This window comes from Chinchilla lanigera, unplaced genomic scaffold (genome assembly GCF_000276665.1).
Source record: "Chinchilla lanigera isolate Chin_1 unplaced genomic scaffold, ChiLan1.0 scaffold00031, whole genome shotgun sequence".
Taxonomy (NCBI): Eukaryota; Metazoa; Chordata; class Mammalia; order Rodentia; family Chinchillidae; genus Chinchilla; species Chinchilla lanigera.
Genome location: NW_004955432.1, coordinates 7,456,482 through 7,481,233, shown reverse-complemented (window position 1 = coordinate 7,481,233; position 24,752 = coordinate 7,456,482). Strand labels below are relative to the sequence as shown.

Genomic DNA, 24,752 nt, shown 5'->3' with positions numbered 1-24,752 from the left:
TCAGCGGCAAAAGCGCCTGCCTGGCAAGCGCAAGGTCGTGAGTTCGGTTCCCGGTACCGGAGAAAAACCAAAAAAAAAAAAAAAAAAAGAAAAGTATCGATGACCTCCATCAAAAATTGGACTTACTACTAACCAAAATAAAAATACACTTGTACACACTGCAAAAGAGAAGTTAAAACATTAAATATTACTCTTTATTTAAATGTTTATAAGGCAGATCTATGAGAAAGATACAAAAACACGGCATGTAATTTGACAGCAGTATTTTGGAGATTACACGGTTTTAGCAAATATGAATTACAGACTTCCAAAGGAAACAATATTTTTCTCCAAGCGAGTACAAAATATTTAATGAACGTTCAAGGCAAGAAGATGAATACAATTAATTAACAATGGAAAATCGCTTTTGATATGGATTGCATATTATCCTTAAAAGCTTTTAAAATAATTATTGCTGTCTATCATATAAACTGTGTTAAAGGAATCACGACAAAGAACTGGAGACCAGAAAGGATTATTGACCGTGTAACAGAGGGACCACTTAGAATGGCTTCAGTGTGGCGCAGAGCCGGGGAGGTGAGGGAGCCATGGAAATCTCCCCAGTAGCCTCTCATTTTCCTTCCACAGGGTGTGGCTTTGACCCTTCGGGGCAGGTGTCACAGCTCTTGCGACATCTCAACCCGCAGCAAGACAGAGGACAATAAGTGACACACTGGTTTCCATGGAGGACACTTGGCCTCACTGGCCAGCATCATGCACGGGGGGAGTTAATGCAGGAGCAGCTGAAGATAGGAGGGACAGCAGCGTTGACAGAGAAGGGTAAACGGACGCTAAGGGACAGCGTCCGTCTCTGCGTGTGCTGGGCATCTGTAAAGCTATGAAAAACTTTTACAGAAAAATCTCAGAGCGAAAACTTCCTTGCAGCTGGCAGTTTAGAAATCATACATGTGGTGGTAAAAATATATGGTGAACGCTTAAATTTAAAAAAAATTACTACAGTAAAGGATACATTGCCATTAATCTCGCACAAAGTACTCCTTTTACAAAGTAATTTCAATACAACATGTTAGGCTTTTTAAATACTTAAAGGAGGATTTTACACACTGATGCAGGTATGATTAGTTCAGTGAATACAACATTCTCAACAAAACACTTATGAATTACACCATGGTATTTTATCTAAAATACCACCTAAGAGATCTTAAATTTCATAAATAACCTTCTTTTTGGGGAGGACTGTACAGAATTATTAAATAGTTTAATGGCAAAAGGCAAAACAAAATGGCATTTTATCATTATATAGGAGATGTCTAATACAAAAATTGGATATATTCTTGAAGCCCTTTTACATAAATAATTTTCATAATTTGACTATTATAAGTACGAATAGACCTTGCTATTATTATGTTAATTTTGAAAATATGATTCTTTAGTCAACTCAAGGCAATGCTAATTTATAAGAGATTAACCAGGTAGTTTAACACTAGAACTCATTAGATACTCTGTAGCACAAAATAATTATCTCTGACAGATACCTACAAATATAATTTATTCACACTTCTAAATATTTTAAAATTTAAATAAAAATATCACATGTAGATTATCTGAGCTAAGTTTTCATGAATGTCTTAAAAATAAATGTTAGCATGAATATATTTATCTCGAAATGTGATTTTAAATATTCTTCATAGAGGAGACATATGAAATTAGTACACAAAAGCTAAGTAGCATGATACAGCTTATGGTTATTTTCCTTACAGGAAAAACATACTATACTTGATTTTCTTTGCATAGGATTAATACTGGGTATGTTTTCTACAGTCTTGCAACTTCTCAGAGACACTTCTTAAAACATTGCTCAGGGAACAAATCTCCCCACTTAAAGTTCTGCCTGCAACTTCCTCACATGTGGCAATAGCCAAATTCAATCCTACTTCTGAGGCCAGTAAGATGATTTAAAAAGTGATGGTTATAAAAAAACAATGGAAAATAATCCCAGAAAAAGTAAAACAAAGTGACTAAAAGATAATCATAGATTTGCACTCTTAGAAAGGCTTTTAAGCATTTAGAATTACAAAGAGTACACTGATTCTCAAAGGAAATATTGCCATTTGAAATAACATTTGCATCTTTTACATATTTTCATGAAGGCTTGCTTTTTCATAGGCCCCATTTATTCACAATAATGATAATTTTACGTATTTTATTGGTTACTTATTACATGCATGTGACCATAATTTTTGATAGTCATCTAACTTTTAGAAATATTACACTGTATTTTCACATTAAATAGTTAAAGTACAGTCTTAAGAGAACGAAATTAAAGGATCAAATATTGAAAACACACTATTATTTTCGCTAATCCTTGATAACAGCACATTTAGGTATTTACTCTTAAAGGTTATTGCCCAACTGAAACTAAGAAGTGATTATTGAGAGGGCAGAGATTCAATTAACATTGCATTAAATGGATGGCTCAATTAGAAAGTAGAAGATATTAAAATTTACCACCAAGAGAACATGAAAGAATTATGAATGATTTACTGGAAAGATACTGCAGCAGTAGAGAAAGAGCCACCGGCAGAAAGGTGGACTCTACTAAATAAAAGTCCTACTTTTGGCAGCTGGATTTAAGTTAGTGAAATGGTATAATTTGAGGAAGAGAGCTGCACATAATTCATTGTATCTTGTTTGCAACTTTCTATTCTACTAAGGAGCAAATGGGAAAAAATTACAAGGTTTGAATGAAATGAAGTTTACATGTGGAATGTAAGAGCTGAGAAATTTTATGAATGGTCTATAACGCTTATATGTCTTTACAGTAAATTTCTAATTAACCACTTACCCTAACATCTTTTATGCTTATAAACTGCCCCCTAATGAATGGCTGTGCAGGCTGGAGGGCTTCTCAGGAACAGAAAAGGAGATGACTGAGTTTAGTATGTGTGCTGCCAAGCCAGCACAGATGACTGATTTTATTAAAGATCTGCAGCGTCTCAGCGATTTGTTAACACTGCCATTTCTGCCTGAATTCTTCATTGGACAGGAAGACGAATAGACTGTCAAGGAGTCTGGGCTTATGTTCAGAAGTAATCATGGCTTACCACCAAGCAATAATAAATTTCTTACTAGGATATTTCATACATATTTTGATGCACATAGCCTGCTCTAAATAATGTCAGTACCTTTGTACAAAAGAAGCCTGCAGATCGGCATCATGGACAGATCGCATGGGGATGGAGCAGGGGCTGTATAGCCTCTGAAAATCAGGGCTTCCAGATGTGATGCCTCTACTTGAAAGCTCCCTCTGCCTCTGACTGAGTAACCGCAGAGCAGTTACTCTTCTACCCTTCAGTTCTTCTCATGTAAAATGAGGATAACTCTCTGTCTCAAGGAATTTAAGCATCATAAGGGCAAGGCTAGGGATGTAGCTCAGTCGCGCAGTGCCTGCCTGGCAAGTGTGAGGTTCTGAGTTCGATTCCCAGTACCCCCCACCTAGCTCCGCAAAAAAGTATTACAAGGGCAAACACAAGTAAAATGCTTAGAACCACGCCTGGCACAACTGAATATCAGTAAAATCCTCACCACAGAGAGTGATACAACAACAAAGATCAGCTATCAAATAACCGTGTACGTAAACTCGACACTTTGCTCTAAGAATTATACCATTCCCAGCACCGGTACTGTATTAAAGATATCAGTTTTGGAGGCCAAATATTCCCAAGTCCTTTCTCTGCTGAACATACTAATGGGAAAACGATACTGCTCTGTAACATGATAAAGAGTAAGCTCTCTCTGAGCTGTCCATTGCATATAGTTTATGTCTCTGATGCATTTTAAATGTAACTTCAGGTTTATCTTTTTAAATTTGTGTTTGTTCATATAACCGCATTGCTTCGTAAAATTTATAACATTCTTCAAACCCTAACATATAAGAGGAGTACAGGAATGTTTACCATGCTCCTTTACATAGATGTTAATGCAAGGTGACCTTTTTAAATAAGGTATGATTATGCATTTCTATTTCTTAATTTGAGTAATAATCAAAACCTTGCTGGGGGCTGGGAATATAGCTCAGTGGCACAAGCACCTGCCTGGCAAGTGTAAGGTCCTGAGTTCTATTCTCAGTACCAAAAAATGAAAACAACAAAAAAAACCTTGCTGATGCTTCATAGAAAGTAAAGTATACTCATTAAAATATATTGAAAGCTTGAACTTCTGGTTTGTGAAGTGTTTTTCACATTTTGTTACATCTAGATGATTAACTGTAAATATTTTTGCTTGGTTATAAAATACAGGAAAATAACAATAATGTTAAGTTGTGCAAAACAAAATGAAATATACTTAAATTTCAATAATACATTGAATACAAAAATTAAAATTGATAAACTAGGACACCTGTGACAACTTGAAGGAAATTCTGTCACTAATTCAGTTAAAATCCCATTTAACAGGTTTCAAACCATGGTAATTCCACACATAACAACTGAACAAAGAGGAAGCTGTACAAACAATGGCACACACAGAACTTTTCCTGACATCTGTGAGCACCTTCTGTCATCACATTACGGTTACCCTCTCCGGGGAAAGATGAGGAACAGTTCCTCCAATACCTTCTTCAAGAGATTGGCTCTTTTCCCAGCCCTTTTTAATTCTCTTTAGCTTTCTGTTTATACATGGAAGGAGTAAAATGATCTTACCCAGAATTACGACTGAGGGCAAAACAAGAGCGAGCACGAAGTTTGGTGGTGTATAAAATCTGTAGTACTCTTCTTCAAAAGCTCGTTTCCATCCATAAATGAGAACGTGGAAAGTACTGATGAGCAAAGCAACGTACCCAAGAGTAGACTTAGGGCAGGGAAAGAGGAAAAAGAATCAGTAAGAGACAAGTTATTCAAATTCATGAACTAACCTGTTCAAACATAGCATGTTTATACTTTGATATAACTATTTTTTCTTGAATTATTAAGCTACTCTTTGTCTTCTGTTGTATTAAATAATTTTTAGCCACTTCATACATACCATAGCCATTTCATACATACCATATGTACATATACTCACTGTCCACATGCACATCTTACTTTACACAATTAAGGCCATATTGCCATTTCATAGTCTATTTCATTTATTACATCAAGAATATTTTTATGTCATTACAAATGAAGACCTGTTAATACTGCTGTGCATAATTTAGTCATTCCTTTTCTTTTCTTTTTCTGGTACTGGGAATCGAACTCAGGACCTTGCGCTTGCCAGGCAGGTGCTAATGCTGCTGAGCTATACCCCAGCCCTAGTCATTACTGTTTGTTGATCATTTACTTTGTTTCACTCCTCAACTATAGATAGTGTAACCTTAGGCCTTTTTCAGTATTTTGCTTTATTTCCTTTGGATTGATTTCTACTAGTGACATTATTGATCAAAACATCTTGTGTTTTTCTTTTCTTTTTTTTTTTGTGACAGGGTTTCACTACGTAGTGCAGGTTGGCCTTGAATTCACTCATGTAGTCCAGGCTGGCCTTGAACTCATGGCGATCCTCCTGCCTCAGCCTCCCAAGTGCTGAGATTACTGGCATGTGTCACCACACCTGGCCATCTTGTTTTTTCTTAAGCATGTTGATATATAGTTTTAATCTTCTTTATAAAGGTTGCGAACATGCCCACTGATTGTGTATAAAAATTAGGTGCACACATATAAGAGATATATATATTATGAAATGTACACAGGAACACTAACTGCTGAAGAACATTCTCATGAGTATACATATATAGTACATACATATATGCTCACATTAGTAGGAAAATACAAAAAAATATGTAATATTGCTATTCAATATAAATAGTAATTCAAACATGACTTTACTGACATTATTAAATGAGATTATTAAGTACTTAAGCAGTTTATAGATTAAATTCTGAAAGGTCAGCATTCTTCATTTCCATAAATTATTACATTTAAGACAGCTTACTATGAGAAATGGGCTATCTGACATAAAAATATTAAATCAGTATCATGGGACATCTAACTTCATTAGGAAAATATAAATTCTCCAGCAGACAAAATGTTTGCAATTACTCATCTAAATTTATAATGATAATATGCATCTGTCTAGCACCTTTTATCAGATGGCCTTCTATTCTTTTTAAGGTGTGATTACAGTAGGAGTTGGAAAAGAATTCACATTCTCTTTCCTCAGAAAGAAAAAATGAACTTAGAAAAAGGTTATGCCCTTAATTTGAATGAAATTTTTCTCCCATGACTTCCACAAAAGAAAAAGCTCAAAAAAACAGGCAAAGAAGCAAACCAAAGCTTACTGTACCACCAAATTACACAATCCACATATTGTGTTGTAAACCATTTGGATATACAATCAGTGCCAATTTCGTGACCACATGGGAAGAATCTAAATTTGGATTACATAATTTTTTAAATATGCAAATGTATAGAGATACTACTGGAAAAAGGAATGTTTAACTTTTTAAGGAAAACATGGTGTTCTGAAATCCCTTTGTGGACACACTTCTAACTGATATATGAAATACACATACTAACAAGATTCACAAGACTGGTTGCTTGTCACAGTCCATTAACCACTGACATTGCCTGTCATTGTGTACATGTATGTGCACATACCAACATTTCTTTAAAATGTTCAACTTAGCTTCTTTCCCCTTGAACTCAAATTGATGAGAATTTTTTTCCTGGAAAGATCAGATGACTGAACACATAATATTTCATTACTTTTTCTAAAAACAAATTGACTTTAGGCATTAAATTTGATTTAAGCACACTCCTCTCCCACTTTTTTTTCTGTTAGAAAAACCTTCACCCTTACCATAGTAGACATTACTCTTGAAGTCTTCAGGATAATGCCGCACTAGCCCTTCACTTATTCACCAGAATAGTCCTAAGCTGGTCTCTAGCAGTGTGTCCCTTGAGCTAGATGTATAAGCATGGCCCCAAAGGCACCCTTTTGTAAGTACTGTATGTAGCATATTTTTTTTTTTTTTTTTTTTTTTTTTTTTTGGTTTTTCTCTGGTACCGGGAACCGAACTCATAACCTTGCGTTTGCCAGGCAGGCGCTTTGCCGCTGAGCTATATCCCCAGCCCCTCATATGTAGCATATTTAAAATTCAAGCTCACCTAACAACCAAACGTACACTGCCCAAATCCCTTATCAAACAAAACCCCTGTACCTGAATAAAGCTGAATTCCCTCCAGTTTAAAGCATTGTTCACTGAAGGGATGGAAGTGATGGCCAGAAGGGAAAGCAAGCCAAGGCTCATTATGCCAAAGGAGATGTACATTTCAATCCTCCACACCTCCTCCTCGTTCCAAGAGTTTTCAATATTTGCATGAACCTAACAAGAAGACAAACGTCAATCTCCTTTATTTGCTAGAACATTAACCGATTCAGCACAGAATTTACTCTGGCCTAAGAACCAGGTCAGCTGGTTTAAACTTGATTATTCTGAGCCCACTGTAGACTCATTTTTAACCTAGATTCTCGGTAGGAAATTTCTAATGCTACTTTTGGATTTCTTTTCTCACATGTATAATCTGTGTGATTTACCTCCTTCTTACCTTGTCTTCCCTAGAAAGCTGGAATTTTCTGAGGATAAATCACTATGGAACCGATGCATTTATCCACTTGGATTGCTTCATTAATAAACTTTCAAACTCCAGTTTTCTTAGATGTAATATTTTTCCAAATGTCTTCCCATTACATTGATAATGCATATATAAATACATAGTCAAGACAGGCTTACCTCTGAGCTTGTGGTAATTTCTGTAGAACTATACCCTAGAAATATCTACCCATGACAATATAATTACAGTATAAATCAAGGATTGGTCTCCTTCAACTAAAGAGTTGATGTAAGTAATCACGGAGAACACATTCTTCATACCATCTTAGATTTGCCCATTTTCGGTTAACAAAACGTAATTGAAATATTTTAAAAAGCTACTTCTTAACCAATCACACCAACATCCTGAAAGAGCTCACAGAGCTCATCTGTTAAGCAAGTCTCTCCACTGTCTTCTTGTTTTGTGTCTATACAAGAATTCAGAATAACAGCATACCCTGGTACAGCCAGAGACTAAAGCCTGGAGCTACTTTCCCTCCTAGCTCATTCATCCCCCCTGCTAGCACCTAAGAGTTTTCAGTGTCCGCTATGTCCGGCACAACTGCACACACTGGCCACACAGCCGTGAACAACACGAACAAAGATGAACTGAGATTCTGATAGAAGGCAGACAACAGTACAGATGATAAATAAGGAGAATGCAAAGCGCATCATAGTGCTAAAGTGCTATTGAAAACAGAACAAATAGAGCAGGAAAGTGAGAGGGCCTGGGAGCTCTCTGGCTGGTTGTGGGTTGGTGGCAGAATTCAGTGTCCAGTGGACGCCTCGATGAGAAAGCGAGATCTGAGCAAGTGAGTAGAAGGACGTGGGGAAGCCGGGCCAGCAGACCTCAAAAATTTAGTATTAAGTTGTTGGAGACTACTACAAAGCGGCTCTGAGCAAGATTTAATATTAACCAATTGGCTTTCCGTGTTCACCTGTGAACCTGTCCAAGGCCTAGGCTCCTTATCTGGAAATGGCGGACTCATAGTAAGTGAACCTCTACGAGTCACTATCCCTACTAGAATCTGTAGTGGTGGATGAGGTCAGAAAGCCTCAAAGGACAAGACAAGATCACAGCCCAGGGCACCTGGGTCAGACCTCAACTGGATGAAGCCTAGCTGCAGGCATCTCATTCTTCAGTGGATTAACTTCATACCTTAGAGAAGTCCTTGAGTGGTTCTGCCCTTCTTGAGTACTCCCCTCCCTTCTTCTGATGACCAAATAAATATGGGCGACCCAGAGAAGGTCCTGATCTTAGCCCTGAGAGAATTATGAATTCTATGAGAGGGCTCTGATCCTCCTGGAGCCCTGAAATCATTCCATTTGCCTCTTTTTATTTAGCCTTCATTATACACTCATTCAGGAGATTGTGGACCTGATCAGCTGGCAATGACTAAGGGATATTATTAACCCATATTAAGTATGAGAGTGAATGGCTTGATGGAATCAATCTATTGACTTTAGAAAATTGTCTTAGGTTTTACTTTTGAAAAAAGCTTTATTACTACACACTTGGAGCATGATGGATTGGCTTCTTAGAAAATTCAAATACTTTTACACATTTGTTTTGATGCAATGTCTTTGGCTTCCAATGAGAAACGCTACACCAAACAGCTTCAGTGAAGCCCTTATTTTACACTTGTGGGAGGGGATAAGATACACTGCCGTCTACCTCATCGTCAAGCCTCTCCTCTGATGCTCTTGCTGACATCTTCCCGGGGAGCTAAGTGGTAGGAAAGCTTCACCAGAGAAATCAGCATTTTTCTACACTTTGATAATAAGGGCCTTGTAGCAGTAGTTCCTTTTTCATTGTATCAGCAATCTCAAAACCAAAACGGAAGCTGCACAGACACTTTTAGCCCGCAGAGGTGTATTCTACTTTTTTCCCCCGATCTTGATTTTCCCTTTTGTTTCATATTTTCACTGATTCTAATTTTATCATGTACGTTTACTAAGAGTTGCCTTCTCATTTTGCAGATCATAGCCAGATAATTAATGTTAATCTAACATTAACAATGTTGTTCAATGGTGAAAAAATGGTCATTATAGTTAAGGTAACATTAAAAAAGTGGAAAAAAAAAGATCCCCTAACCCCTTCCTTAACTTCTCTGTCATCTGTAAAGAAGAGGATGGTAGATGCTTCTAGCCCTAATGATTCTGAATTAGACACATCTCATGTAAAAAGATTTTTTAAAAACAAGTGTTTCCCCTCTCTAAAAACCTCCAAAAGAAAATTTCCATTAAGAGTGTTACAGCTTGTATCTAGCTGTCAAAGCCTCATGCAGTCATAGGTGGGGCTTTTTTAGAGGTGGTTGAATCTAAAGTATGTAATCGATTCATGGTACAATGCTAGGATTAAGGGCGGGCGATTACTAAATCAGTGCACTGACTGCTTTGGTATCGCCCTAATCCCAGTAGCCTGGGTACAATATAAGGACAGAAAGAGGCTTGTCTCTCCTTTTGCTCTTATTGCTCTGCTATCTTCTGCTTGCCATGAACTGCTGCCCCTCTGCCATGTGCCACCCTGCCTTGGAGCCTGCCAAGTATGGACTGAAACTTCTATGAACTGTAAGCCAAATACACCTTCCTTCCTTTAACTTTGGGAGTCAGGTATTTTTGTGTCAGCAACAGGTAACTAAGACAATGAGATATGTGAAATGTTAAGCTATTTAAAATCTTATGTTTTATATTTAATGTTAATACAGTATTTTACCAGAGTCAGATAAATAACAAGAATATTCAGTACCTGCTGGTAAGCCATGTTGAGAAACAAGTATCTTTCTGATCTTCTCATTGGTAAGCAGAGGCTGTAGGCAACATGCACAACAGTGAAGAAAAAACTTAGTAGTCCCAGCTGTTTCCTACACTGTAACCAGGTCTCCAGCCAGGGTGGAAATCTCCTATACTTGGTGCCATAATAGAGCTGATAAGCAGCTGCCAGGAGGCCCGCTAAGTATACCAGGGACAGCAAAGTAATGGCGACTATGGGCAAAGTTTTGTTCACAATCTCAATAGGAATCTTGTAAAAGTCACTTTGCTGGCTTCTTGCATATGGATGGATCACGTCTCTGACAAAGGAGTAAAGAAAGAAAAATGTGGCCAAGCTTATGGCTACCACCATCGGCCCCCTCCAGAGGGTAAACAGTCGCAGGGGTAAATTTTCAATTTCCCTGGCTGACGATAATGATCCCAAGTCAACAGGAACAAAATTCAACTGACGGGCGAGTTCAATAACCTGCTGTCGAGCTTGGATATTGTTGCTGCATATATAGACCTGGGGGAAGACAAAACAGATGCATCGTTGCTATGTTGTTTGTAAAAATGGCAAATATTCTACACTCTACTTAAGTCTATGGTGCATCAATTGTGACTGCCTTGAGCGGTGTGCATGGTTAAAGTCGAGAAGATAGAGCATTTAGTAATTTATACACTTACTAATAAAATAATGTTCTAATAGCAAAAAAAGTCCTTGCCACTTGTGATGACATGAAAATAAAATGCAAGGAAATCTAGCTGCAGCATGGGATTTTATGACCTGAACGTGAGTGGTTATCAAGACCCTGGTAGACATCACCCAATGATACAATGCTTCCACTTGTTTTCTAAGAAGTCCAATAAACTATCTTTGTAGACAAAATCACAGCACTCAGGAGGCTGAGACAAGAGGATCAGCACAAGTTTGAGGCTAGCCTGGGCTACTTAGTAAGTTCAAAGCCAGCCTGAAATACACAGTGAGACCCTGTCTCAAACAAAACAAAGCAAAAGTTATGATCATGTTGAATTTTAGCATGCAAGCACACTTTTAGTGACTTTTAAGGTACACTGTTTTATGTGTTGCTGTACAGAAGCTCCTTCCATACACGCAGGGACAGATCTCCCCATCTGCTTCATTCTTAAGCTGAGTATGACAGGTACTATCGTGGGCTTTCGTGCCATAAACCTAAACAAACCCAAGAAATCCAGTTTGCCTCTACTTGCCCTACAGATTAACGCTGCTTAAAACAGACTGAGCTAGTTCATACTCTATGAATATTTTATCTGTGTAAAATAAAAAGGTTTTCCTAAAGCATTCTGCTTGAGAATCACATTAAACAGTATTTCATTCAGAGATAGTGTACCGTATGGGATACCAAGCAGTGGCACAGAAATCAAAAAGAGAAAAAGAAGAGAGGGAAGGAGATAGGGAGGGAGGGAAGTAAAGAAGGGCAGGAGGAGAGACTACAGTGTGTCATGTAATTCACCCGCCAGCTTTGCCTTTTCTGTAGTTGGTTATGACAGAAAAGCTCATGTTATTTTCTGTTTTCCACATTACTTTTAAATGTCTGATGTTTGCTTATCTACAAAAACGCCAGATAAATAGTAAAATCTAAAGCGACATACCTGGCGGCTGGCATCTTTCGGTCCTAACTGAAGTGCCCAAGCCGAGATGACGTTGAACCCTTTGACAACCAAGGAATCCGGGAATAACGAGGCCAAATATTCAGCATTGGATTCTGGGTACTGGTTTACTCTCATATTATTGCTCACGTCGATCAGGATTTTCCCCACGAGTAGATGTCTCAGGTCCCACAGGGAGGTGTAATGTTCTCTATGCAGCGCAACAAATATGATGTTTGTTTTCGTTAAAGCGTCTTCATGATGGGTGACATCTACCACGTGAGGAAAAAATTCAGATGCAAACTTAGGGTTTCTACTTCCTATGACTACGTGATAGCCACATCTAATGAGCCGAATGGTCAGAGATTTGGCAAAATCCCCACTTCCAATTACACCCACAGTGACTTTTCTTGCATCTTTGATACCATTTATGCCATTAGGCAAAAATGTTTCGCTAAGGCTCTTTGGGCTTCCCGTCATACAGATCGATTCCATGATACGAGCTCTTCCGAGGGTGACAAGAATATCCTAGAGGAGAGAACAAAAATGCTCACCAGTTATCTATTACCAAACATTCAAATACTTCTAGATGTTATAATTATGTGCTGTGTTTCTTGAGGTAAAATATTTTGGAACACTATGAAGTTATATATCCTAAAACACAAGACACAGTTTGTAAGCCAAAAAGGACCTCTAAATGGAAAAACTAACTTCACAAAGGTGCTCTGTGTGGGGCTTCTTGAGGCTTAATATGCACACAAATCACCTGGGAATCTTGTTAAAATGTCAGTCGTGACTCAGTAGGTTTCGAGGAGGCCCAAAGTTCTGCATTTCTTCCAAAGGTGGTGGCGATGCTGCTGGTCTGCAGGCCCTTCTTTGTCTTGCAAGTCACTAAAGCACAAAAGACACTGAAGTTCCCCAGCAGATCATATAGCAGCAAATCTGAAACACCACCAAAAGTACAGAAAATGACCTCGATACCAAGTCATAGGTCACAAAGCAAGCAGAAGATGAAAAACTGTAGAACAATCACTTAAAGTGAAACTGTCAAGTTACTTGGGTATTGTGGAGTCTCAAACTGTTCTGTATACCTGAGTAGCTACAGAATCTATTTTTTTTTTTTTTTTTTTTTTTTTTTTTTGGTTTTCTTCCGGTACCGGGAATCGAACTCACGACCTTGCGCTTGCCAGGCAGACGCTGTGCTGCTGAGCTAAATCCCCAGCCCCCATGGACTCTATCATTAAATAAAAGTGAGCTAAATCAACCAATACAAAAATTAACCCTGGCACTTAAATAATATTTTAAGAAAAACAGGCATCAAAATATAACAAAGGGTTAATTAAATACCACAGACTTCTATCAGTCTGTGTATAACTTTTCATTGAGAAAGAGCTTCCCTGAAGAAAAGGGTTTGGTAATGTGTTTATGGTCTTAAATTACACAAAACCTATGAAGTCTTCTCTATTTGCTGGCTGCAAAAACTATGACGCAATTACTCTTCCTGGAAAAAACTGTCGAATTGTTTTTACTTAAGTGACTAATATCTCCCATGTTCATATTTGTAATAACTTGGTAAAAAATACAAATCAGACTGCCATGCATCAGGCTGAATGAAAATACTATTCCAGTCAATCCCCAATGCACCATTTTGTTCATGCTCACAGCAGATGTAGATCACTTCAGAGGACCTAATGGATTTTATAGATGCAGGTGGAATGTTTTAGAAAAACACCATTTTTGCTAAACGAAATATGAAACTATTGGAGATAGGAAAATTCAGCTCTTTACCCTGGAAAGGGGTCACATTCAATGACTTCAAATACATCAATAAGTTAAACTTTAGAAACACAATACCAGCAGTAAATTACTTAATGCATCACATATACTATGTTTTAACTCCATCCCGTGCTTTACCGAATCCAACACCACCACCCTATGAGACACATGCTACTATCATCTCCATTTTGTGAGGTACTGAGACATACAGAAGATATTAATTTTCTAGGGTTCAAAGTGAGAAGGGAGGGAGAGTCAGGATTACAACTCAGGCAGTCCAAGTTGAAGCAGGTGTCACTGGGTGGATATAATGAATTTAAGAAAAGATTTTGTCAGAGTAGTACTCCACTGTGTATAAATACCATGGTTTGCGTATCCATTCTCTATTGATAGACATATAGAGACATATACATGCTTCCAAGATTTGGCTATTGTGAATTGTGCTGCTATAAACATGGGTATACATGGATCACTGGAATATGATGTCTTGAACTCTTTTGGGAGGGTACTTAGAAGGGAATAGCTTGACCAAATGAAAATTTCTAGTTCTACCTTTTTTTTTAGTACAGGGAAGCAAACTCAGGACCTTGCACCTGCCAGGCAGGTGCTGTGCTGCTGAGCTACATCCCCAGTCTCTAGTTCTAGCTTTCTGAGGAACCTCCATACTGATTCCCATAATGGTTGTACTAGTTTACATTGCCACCAACGGTGTAGAAGGGTTCCTTCATCCCTACAGCCTCTCCTCTCCAGCATCTGTTATTTGATTTCTTCATGAAGGCCATTCTCTCTGGAGTAAGGTGGGATCTCAGTGTTGTTTCAGTCTGCATATCCCAATGGCCAGAGATGCTCAACATTTTTGTCATGTTTTCATTGGTCACTTAGACTTCTTCTGAGAAGTGTTTATTCATTTAAGTTCTCATGTTTTGATTGGGTCTTACTTGTAGGCAAATAAATGCATCTTGAGACCAAAATGTTAAGTGAAATAAATCAGAGAAACAAGCTTAAATATCCATGGTTTTTCTTATATAAGAAACCCAAAATATAAATAAGAAGCAGAAATAAAAGAGAGATAAATGGAGGTAGATCTTTTGCAAATAGGAATGGGACCAAGAGGTAGAGGAAGAGGGGTAAGGAAAGGAGAAGAAGGGGATGAAGAAAAGAATTAAAGGAAGGATTCTGGGAGTGGCTGTGAGAGGCAAGATGGGAGAGTTATAACTATGCTCATATTAGTATATTACTAACATACTAACTAGTATATTAGTACTAATAATCCCTTGGCCATTTCATTGCAGCTTAGCATTATGCAGTGATCTTAATGTCTACCTTGGACCCTAGCAAATGGGAAAACTCGCCATTTCAAAACTTATTACATCTTTCCTTTCACATCTTTCAAGACAGAAGGGGTGGTGAAATACTTGTATCTGCTTTCCCTGCAGTGGCCCTATATACCCAGAAGGCCATGGGCTTCGCAGCACCAGAGTAGTACCAAACTGCCAACATTTTCCTGGAAATACTGTTGGCTATCTGGGGAATCAGGTGCAGTTAAAGGATCAAGAAGTTATGAAATCAATGTCCATCTCACTTAAAAATTAAGAGTGAAGTAACCAATTTACCTACTCCCAATCATATTCCTTATCTAAGGAAGAGAAAAGATTACTAGATTCACACACGGAAATTCATGTATCTTATGTCTCAGTGATGAATTTTTCTAACTATAAACTATAGCCTCTCTTGACGTATAACTGCAAAATCTTTACATCTGAATGACCATGATGATCACGACCTTTTCCAACTAAAAACTAAAATAATTATTGCTTATTTTACAAAGTTTAAACTCCTTCTGTAAATCAGAATATTAGACAAAATACATTAGAACCCAATAACATCACCTATAAGGCCCAATTAAACTATGTCTTTTATATATATTAATGGGGGGACTATGGTCTACCATGTTTGGACCTTACTCACATAGGATTCCTAATGGCAAGTTCTAACTGGACCCTTTAATAGTGTGACTGTGGCGAGGAATAAAAAGTGACCCAATAAATGAGACTTATTATACTTTTAAAGATTATAGAAGTATGAGAATATATAGTGTGTGTGAGACAGAAAGACAGAGAGAGAGAGAGAGAGAGACAAAGACAGAGACAGAGACAGAGGGACAGAGAGAGACAGTGAACAAAAATTTTAATGGCTTTCAAAGATGGCTTATTTACTGTTTAAAGGATATAATACCATATGCTTGTATGCTACTTCATAGTTTGTAGTGTTTTTATAGCAAATATTACCTTATTTAATTCTCAGATGTTGCAGAATACATATTATGACTACCTTACAGATGAAATAGAGGCTTGGAGAACTTCAGCAATTTGCCTCCGAGAGTGCAGTTTGAGTGATGCAGTGAGGATTCTACTCTCTGCTCATTCTGAGACAGAGCAAACATTATATGGAGAATCTTACACCTATGGAGCATCTTCAAAAGCCATGCATAATTATGTTTCCTATAATTACTAACTTTAAATGACCATGATGATCACAAACTTTTCCAACTAAAAGCTAAAATAAATACTATTGCTTATTTTACAAAGCAAGTTTAAAGTCCTTCTGTAAATCAGCATATTAGACAAAATATATTAGAACCCAATAACATCATCTATAAGCCCCACTTAAACTATGTCTTTTATATATATTAATAGGGGGTCTAATATGTTTGGACCTTTAAATAGTAAAATACAAATCTCATCTTAGGATAGAATTCCAGCTACAAAATAGGTAAAATATGGCTGAAATAATTCTTGCTTTTGGATGAGAGTCAATGATCTGAATTTATTAATATTATGAGACAAAACATGATTGCTACTGCGTAACTTTTGAAGAACTCCAGGTAGCAACCCACACGTGTTCTGGGGACTCTGTAGACATGATCTGGTGTGTCTTGCTTTTACAGGAAAGAAGAAAGCAACGAGAAGCATGTTCACGTCCTGCTGGACTCACTGATACCCAGATCTAAGAGCACCGTGCCACCCACCAACTATCTGGGGCTGACACAGTGCAGAAAAATCTCATCAATTTTCAATTTAGTCACTTAGTATTTTGGATTATTTAGTTAATGGCTGAGCTGAAGTTAACATTTGGGTCACCCATGAAAAATAAGGTTATAAAAGTGACTCGCCATCTGAAGGAGGCTTGTCTCCTTAAGAATACAAAAACCTTACATTGTACATTTCCTTTGACAAGAACTGATGCAATTCTAATCTCAAAAGAGATTGGCTCTGCTGTGGTCCAGCAGGAATTTATCTAGGCCACTGTGGGCTTGTACACGTGAGATAAAGGGCACACGAAGACAGCACTCACACTCAAAAATCTTACACTTTCATTAGGAAGAGACAGGCATACTTGTAATAAAAATAAAAACCTCATAAACGTATAATAAGGAATTCGATTACATGGTCACAGGATATCCTAGAAAATGAGAGAAGACAATATCACAGGTGTTGGTTCACTTTGAGTTATTCTTTCTTGTGTGTGTGTGTATGTGTGTGTGTGTGTGTGTGTGTCTAAAAGTAGTAAAATCATATTTACAAACTAATCGGTAGCTCACATAGAACTTCCATAGATCAATTTAATGACAGTGCATAGTGAATACAATCTTGCTTAAAACTGGAAAGCCCTGAAAGTAAACTTGCCTTTTTGTGATTTTACTTTTAAAAGTACTAGGGCACTGGTTCCCAAATAGAAATTTAAAAAATAGATGGAGAGTGGAGGAAGTTTTCCATAAAATGATTCAACTTAAAGAATCGTCCTTTCTTCTGAGATTGTGTCCTTCCTACTTTGGGCTGCCACAATGTTCTTTTTGTTCATAAAAGAGCAGCGATAACAGTTGTTTAAGTTGGCAATCCTATGGAGCGCTTTCCCTCTTTTTTATTTTCCTGGTCTGTAAATCCAACAAGTCTGAGGGCTATAATAGCCTTTAGAGAGCTGTCATAGCCTTTAGAAAGCTCTTTGACTTGTGGAGGGAAAGTCTGTCTGGTGGGGGAGGTCACCCTGCAAAGAGGTCCCTGCACTGCAGTATCTAATAGTCCGAGGATAGGAGCACATTCTGCAGATAAAATGTCTGTGTCCTGATCTCATGTTCAGTAACAATAAAGTGATTTTACTATTGCAATCTTTGGGTTGCACTAAGATAACCTGTACACGTTTTCTTAGTATTTAAACAAAGAAAACCCAACCATATATGACAATAACAAGTTTCTGTAGGGTGAAAAGTGGGTTTGATTTCAGGGTTTTAGTTTTTGGCATTTCTCAAGCCCTAAAGGCAAAGCTTCAATTCTGCTTGAGCTGAGCGTGTGATTTCCCAATACAGTGGTTATCCCAGTGTAGCTCTGAGCCAGCAGCATCAGCCATCACTTATGTTTGTTTGTTTTTTTTTTGTTTGTTTGTTTTGGTTTTTCTCCGGTACCAGGAACCGAACTCACGACCTTGCGCATGCCAGCCAGGCGCTTTTGCCGCTGAGCTAAATCCCCAGCCCCAGCCATCACTTATGAATGCCAGACATGTCAATTCTCAGCCCACCCCCAAACTCCCCAACCGGAGGCCACTGGGGGTCGAGCCCAGCAGTCTGTGTTTAGCAAGCCCTCCTCATGATTCTGATGTGTATTAAAGTTTCACAATTGCCCTAATTTCCTTTCCTTGAAGCCTAAAATCCACCAAAATCAGATTACATTCTTTCCCTCGGATGAAACTTGGATACTTTGGAAATCATTTTCCAAAATTATGAGTAAAATACAGTAGGCATTTTATTAAATAACATTTGCAACTGCAAATATTTATTAATATTTCAAACTTGGATCCTACTGTCCTGTGCTCATATTTTATAGGATTGAATCAACTGAAAACTTTTCAGAAAATGCAATATTATAAACATGATTAACCCTAAACCTTCCAGCACTCCTGAAGAACTACAGCTTTTAATGAGACAAATTTGAAATAGTAAGTAATTTTCATGGTAGTTCTTAAGTTTGGTATGTATAGTATATGTACTTTTATATGGATATCATTTCATGACATTTCTAGGTCCTAAATAACCAAGAAAAAGTTACACTGCAATCACTAGCGCAGGAAAGCAGTCTAATATGTATGTGCTTGGAAGCTTCAGCAAAAACAAAAACAAAAACACCCCAAAAACCAAATTTTGGTTAAATTTAGTTAGCCCAAAAATTTAGTTAAAAATTTTCCCTCCAGGATTCAGTTAATACAATTTTAGATCCTCTAATAAATTTAAACCAAATCCCCAATGACACTGTGTCCATTTTTCTTGCAGGTATGGGGCAGAGAAGAATGCTGCATACCCACTCCCACTTCCAAGTGTAAGATGTTCTCTCAAGCAGAACTATGTGTCCTACGCACACTGGGCTTCCGTAAGACTGCAGTTAACGTGACCATGAGGTATGTCTGAAATGAAACTGGACACCGCATGTCACGGCTAAAATAACTTTCTCATCTGATAACCCTGTTGCAGGTAGCAATTTGAGATAAAGGCACCTACCACTATTGGCTAGCAAATGAAGGATTTTCTGTGCTGTAGTAATTCACCTGTAAATAAACAGTATAGCATTCTAGCCTCTCTGCAAACTCATTCCTAGTTTAAATGCCTTGCTACTTAACAGGCTACACATATCTGTGATTACAGGGGCTGGGGATTTAGCTCAGCGGCAAAAGCGCCTGCCTGGCAAGCGCAAGGTCGTGAGTTTGGTTCCCGGTACCGGAGAAAAACAAAAAAACAAAAAAAACAAACAAAAAAACCATATCTGTGATTACAAAAGTACCGACGTCTACTGAGTGCCATCAGCTGTAGGTTCTGTATCTCTGGTGATTGCCACCGATCTAAGAGTCAGTCCACCACCAAAGATGGTAATGATCATCCATCCATCCATCTGTCCGTCCATCTGTCCCTCCCTCTACCCATTCATCTCCATTCACCTACCTAACATCTGACTCAGCCCTATGTACCAGGTGTTTGGCTAGGTGCTGATGCTATAATGACACAAAACAGGCACTGGCTTCCTGGCTATCGAGTCAACATGACATAATTCTGAAGGCTGAAGCATACACAGAACTTGAAAAGAAAACAATTTTATTGAAGTGTACGTTACACGTAAAATTTTATCCACTTTATATATGCGAATTCATGACGTTCAGTTATAGTTATGCAACCAATTTTCTCAACAGTTAACTGTTCATAACAATTTTTAAAAAACTGGCCACAGGTAAACTCCTCTTAAAAAAAATCCTACTCCTTTAGTGTTCTGAAAACCTCACTGCCTGGCACTGTGACCTGAGTTTTATCACCCTTGGCTTGGGGCCCCAGTAGTCATGAAGGGTCCCACTGCTTTGGTAGGCTTAAAGGCAAAACTATTCTCAGAGCTGCCTCTTCTCACAAGGGCCTCAAGTGAGCTCCTAAAGCAGTAGTTCCTTCTCTGTTGGCACAATGGAGTGACCTAGGGGGATTTAAAACACAGATGATCCCTGGTCATGTCACTCCTGCCGTCCCAGTTTTTATGTAATTGGTCTGGGGTTCTACCTGGACATCAGGATTTTTAAAAAAGAGATCATCAGGTGTGACGAGTATACACTCAAGATTGAAAACAGCACTACTAGAAGATTTAAGATTCAAGCTACTATGTATTTTGCTACTTGGAGACAACAATGTGGATTTTGACTCTGGCTGTGTCCATTTTCATTGTTTGTAACATGAAAACATACTCTCAGTGGTATTCCCTGTATTCCCTGGAATACAGGAAGCTGAGGAATATGCATGCAGTCCATTTCCCTCTGCTGCTCAGGCAGAGACAGCATCAGAAGAGCCACTCACTCTTTTGCAATTTCCCCTCTTCACTTTCTGGCAAAGGCAGTAATGCCATTCCTGAAATGTGTCATCTCCCTGCTCAGCATACTTGGTTCCTATTGCTTCATAACAATAAAAATTGGGAATGTTCTGACGACAGTGTCTCCTTTCTCTTAAAAGGGGCGCCTCAGTTCTCCAGGCATCACAGTCTTGCTGATGTGAGCAGGCCAGAGTTTCCAAGTGGACTGACTGGGTCTACGCTAGCGCCGGTCAAACTCTAACGCAACTGTGACGGCCGGGCGATCTAGTTAAAGTGTACATTCAGGAATGGCCCAGGTCTAGGCCAAGGCTAAATTCTGCAATTCTCATAGCTCCTATGTGACATTTGCAGTGCTGACCAAAGTGCTGCACTTTAACTAAAAATACCCAGAGTTCACCTGTATTTTCATTCAATGTTATTCACAGATAATCTGTATTAAATAGCTGATAAAACTGTCATTTATAGAAAGTTTTGTTTGGAGGTGTTGAGGTGAAAGGATAGAGTAGAAATCACCTTGATTCTCTGTCTTCACATCTGTTTCCTTAATGGAAAATAAAGAGGCTGTTCGTGACTCCACAGCCCTTTCTAACACTAAAATTCTTTTGCTTCTAGCCATATAATAACACGACAGCCCCACCTTATATTTAGCACTTCAATTATAGGAACTCCATCTAAAAGCGTTTTAATTAATGCATGAGTTCCTTGAAATTTCAAGGTCACAGTTTTCTTGGTTGGACATCTGACTTTCTGTATGCCTTTTAATATCTGAGAGTTGATTATCCGGGTAGGAGAATTCTATTATACCCTGCTACATGCCTCCTAAGGTTTTCAGATTAGAAGGATTCTTTGACCTTCCTCTAGCTGAACAGCAGCGGTTGTGCAAAGTTAATTTTGAAAAATGCAGCCTAATTTGTTTTGGGCAGAAATATCTAGGGCATTAATTACTGTACTGGACGGCAGTAACTGGGAGCTGTCCTCGGAGATTCTGATGATATTCACAACCTGCAGATTATCAAGAAAATGTCCTCCTCCAGGTCCACAGGACGGGGCAGCCGCACCTTTTGTAAGCTCCCATCTGAGCCTTCTTTGTCTCTCCTTCAAACATTGGGCTCTTTCAGGGCTCCTGGCATCATAATGTCTTCTGTCCCATCCCACCGCTGTCATCTACTGACTTTCAGCTTATTCCTCATCACTAAGGACTCACAGGATACGCACTATCATTGTTTGTATCCCCAGCAAGTGTCAGTCTCTCTCCAGGGCTTCACCAATCCAGAGGATGAACCATTCAATCTCCGGCCCCTGGTTTCCTTGACTTATTCATCAAAAGCAGCGAATGCTGGCCTCCCCTCTGCTTCAGTCCTTCACTTCCTGATACGGCCAGGCACCACCTCTAAGCCTTCCAACAATCTTACTTAATCCACACTGATAAACTTAGACAGCGACTGATTGATGGGCCTCATTACTTTTCCCCCGCCCATGCATTTGCTTCTGCTTTCTCTTTCAGTGTAGCAAATTTTATAGCATACACATGAATACATGAAACATACATGTGAATACATGCAAATACAAGAAAAAGATCCTCAACGCTCTTACTCTCTATCCTAGCCACTTGGCAAAACTTTAGTTCTGGAAGAAATCAGCTGTCCATTTTTTATACCCAAGCTGGTGCTAAAGAAAAATATACCCTTTAGCTGGTTGCTAAAGAAAAATCAGACAATTGAGTTGATGAGTTTCACCTTAAATTCACAGTCACCAGCTTTACTTATTGAAGGCTCGTCCACGCACTTCTGTCTTGGAGACTATCCCTTTCTCCCTCCCAAAGGGCTATGGTCTGTCCTTGCTCAATGACAAACTTAATAGGTTCAAAACCAAACTCTTTCTCCACCTGGATCTGCTCCCATTCACCCCAGAATTGTTCTTACCATTATTCACCCAGATCAAGTCAGATATCTGAGTCATTCCTTAGTCCTTGCTTCCCTGCACCCTTGACATCAAATTCAACACCAACATCTGGTCTTCAGAATGACACCAGCCTAGTGCAGGCGTTTATTTTTTCACCCGAACTCTGCAAACTCTGTGTTTTTGAGACAGTGTCTTGCCAAAAAGATCTTCAACTCTCTTACTCTCCACCCTAGCCACTTGGCAAACCTTTAGTTCTGGAAGAAATCACCTATCCATTTTCTGTATCCAACCTGGTGAAGGCTGCTAAAGAAGGCTGCACATTGCCCAGGCTGGTCTCAAACTCCTGAGCGCCAACAATTTTCCTGCCTCAGCCTCTCAAGTAGCTGAAGTATAGTCATGTAGAATCTTACCCATCTTGCCAACATTTTCTACAAGGTCAGCCTATTGTTCCCTTTGCCCTATTCCAAAGCATTCTCCGCAGAGCAACTAAGGTTGCTTTAAATGTCATGATTATTAAATGTGTCTCCTTTCCTTAAAATCAATGCTTTCTTATAGTCGGGATCACAGCCAAGTTCCTGACCGTGACTACAAGGCCCTGGATGCGCTAGGCTCTGTTCACCTACCATCTTCCTCTATCCCTTGCTTCCTGAATCCCTGGCCACCGCATCGTTCTTTTAGGCGTAGACAGGATCAATCCCTTCCTCACGTTGCGATCTTTCATATGCTTTTCTGATTCTAGCAAAATGATTCACTCCAGTTCTTCCCACTTCTCTTTTCAGCTCTTGTTGAATTGCCTTTGAATTATTTTATTGGATGACTTATTTACTGTTTACTATACCCCCTCCCCACCACTCAATAAGCCCCTTGGGGGCAGAGCCATGTCTGTCTTGTCCGTTAATTACTACCTCCACACTGTCTGGCACACAGTACCTGGACATGCAATAAATATTCATTGTCACCGAATCCATCAACAATGTCAGGAAGAATGAGATATAATAGGCCTCTCAGTCAGAGCTGTTTTTTCGCTCATCAAGACGTGTGAGTCCAAAGGAAACAAGTGATACATCAATGACTCTGTTATGTCTGTGTCTTGCTTATGGGCTCAATGTCATGGTTATGGGCTGAGGTCCTGACTGTATCCTTTATCAACCCACAGGCCTAGCCTTTCAAATCTTTGGCGCTTCCTCTCACTTTTTAAGATACAATTTATTATCTTTTCTTTAAACATTTGCCTTCATCTGTGCTATTTTGCAGCATTAAAATACAGTTACGTGCAGAAGTACATTTTCCATGGCACCAGTACAGTGCTAAGGGACCTGGATAAAGTTTTTCATTTTCCACCCCCACAACGGCTCACTGATCCTTACTGCTAATGTCACAAGCCCCCACCGCCACAGGCTGACTGACGCTAATACTAATACGCAGAAACTGCAGCCGTCCCCAAGTCAGCCTGGGGAGCTGCTCTTAGGTTGCTAAACATCTAGAATAGGTAATTTTTCTTCTTCAGATATCCTCTCTACAACTTTTAAAGCAAGACAGAGACAGGCAGAGAGAGAAAAACAGCGTTACAGAATGAAAACACAAAATCCCCGCAGGTCAACACAATCAAGACACATTAAAGGAAGGGAAAGGAGGCGGGGCATCAGCGAAAATTAGAAAGGATCCAAGCAGGGGGGCTGTTACCTGGTCTAGAAATCAGTCTCTCCTGAGGGAGGCGGCAGGACAGGCAGTCTGAATTCTAGTTCTCCTACACGGATAATTAACGATAATTAACCGCAATCCAGAATAAGTTTTTCCCATCTAAAAAACTACCTGCCTGAGGAGTAAGAGCTGACACCAACCCTTCCCCACAGGGTGGGGGAGATAATAGAAATCGCTGCGCAATCTCTCTCTCTCTCTCTCTTTGCTCTATTTTCAGAGCAAGATTTTTAGGGCATAATTTTCAACAAGTTTTGGCCGCGGTTGGGCACAGGGCACGCAGAGTGGGGCCCGGTTACCTCCCAGCAGCGTGGCCTACGCAGCACGATGCCCTGCGGGTAGCAGCACCGCCGGAAGCGCCTCTGCGCGAAGCGGCTCCGAAGCCAGCGGCGGGGAGCCCGGAGAGGGCACGGAGCCGCCGTCCCTCCCCGCCGGGACGGCTCTCGCGGCCTCCTCCTCCTCCTCCTCCCGCCCCCACTCGGGGC

The 24,752-nt window shown here is 39.2% G+C and overlaps 1 protein-coding gene across 6 annotated transcripts in view; it reads right to left on the bottom strand.

Moving 5' to 3' along the window:
* Window positions 1-24,752, bottom strand: part of Steap2 (STEAP family member 2, metalloreductase) — a 44,133-nt gene that overhangs the window by 18,630 nt on the left and 751 nt on the right. The window contains exons 1-7 of one of the 6 annotated variants that reach the window (XM_013516003.1): window positions 24,567-24,626; window positions 24,253-24,316; window positions 12,774-12,949; window positions 12,011-12,535; window positions 10,377-10,904; window positions 7,196-7,360; window positions 4,085-4,848 (exon numbers count right to left, since the gene is read on the bottom strand). In XM_013516003.1, the coding sequence (XP_013371457.1) occupies window positions 4,561-4,848; window positions 7,196-7,360; window positions 10,377-10,904; window positions 12,011-12,502 (1,473 nt within the window). In that variant the 5' untranslated portion in view covers window positions 12,503-12,535; window positions 12,774-12,949; window positions 24,253-24,316; window positions 24,567-24,626 and the 3' untranslated portion in view covers window positions 4,085-4,560. Of the gene's footprint in view, window positions 1-4,084; window positions 4,849-7,195; window positions 7,361-10,376; window positions 10,905-12,010; window positions 12,536-12,773; window positions 12,950-24,252; window positions 24,394-24,566; window positions 24,627-24,752 lie in introns of those variants that run through there. The other 5 variants (XM_013516006.1, XM_013516002.1, XM_005387986.2 and 2 more) reach the window with 5 other exon arrangements.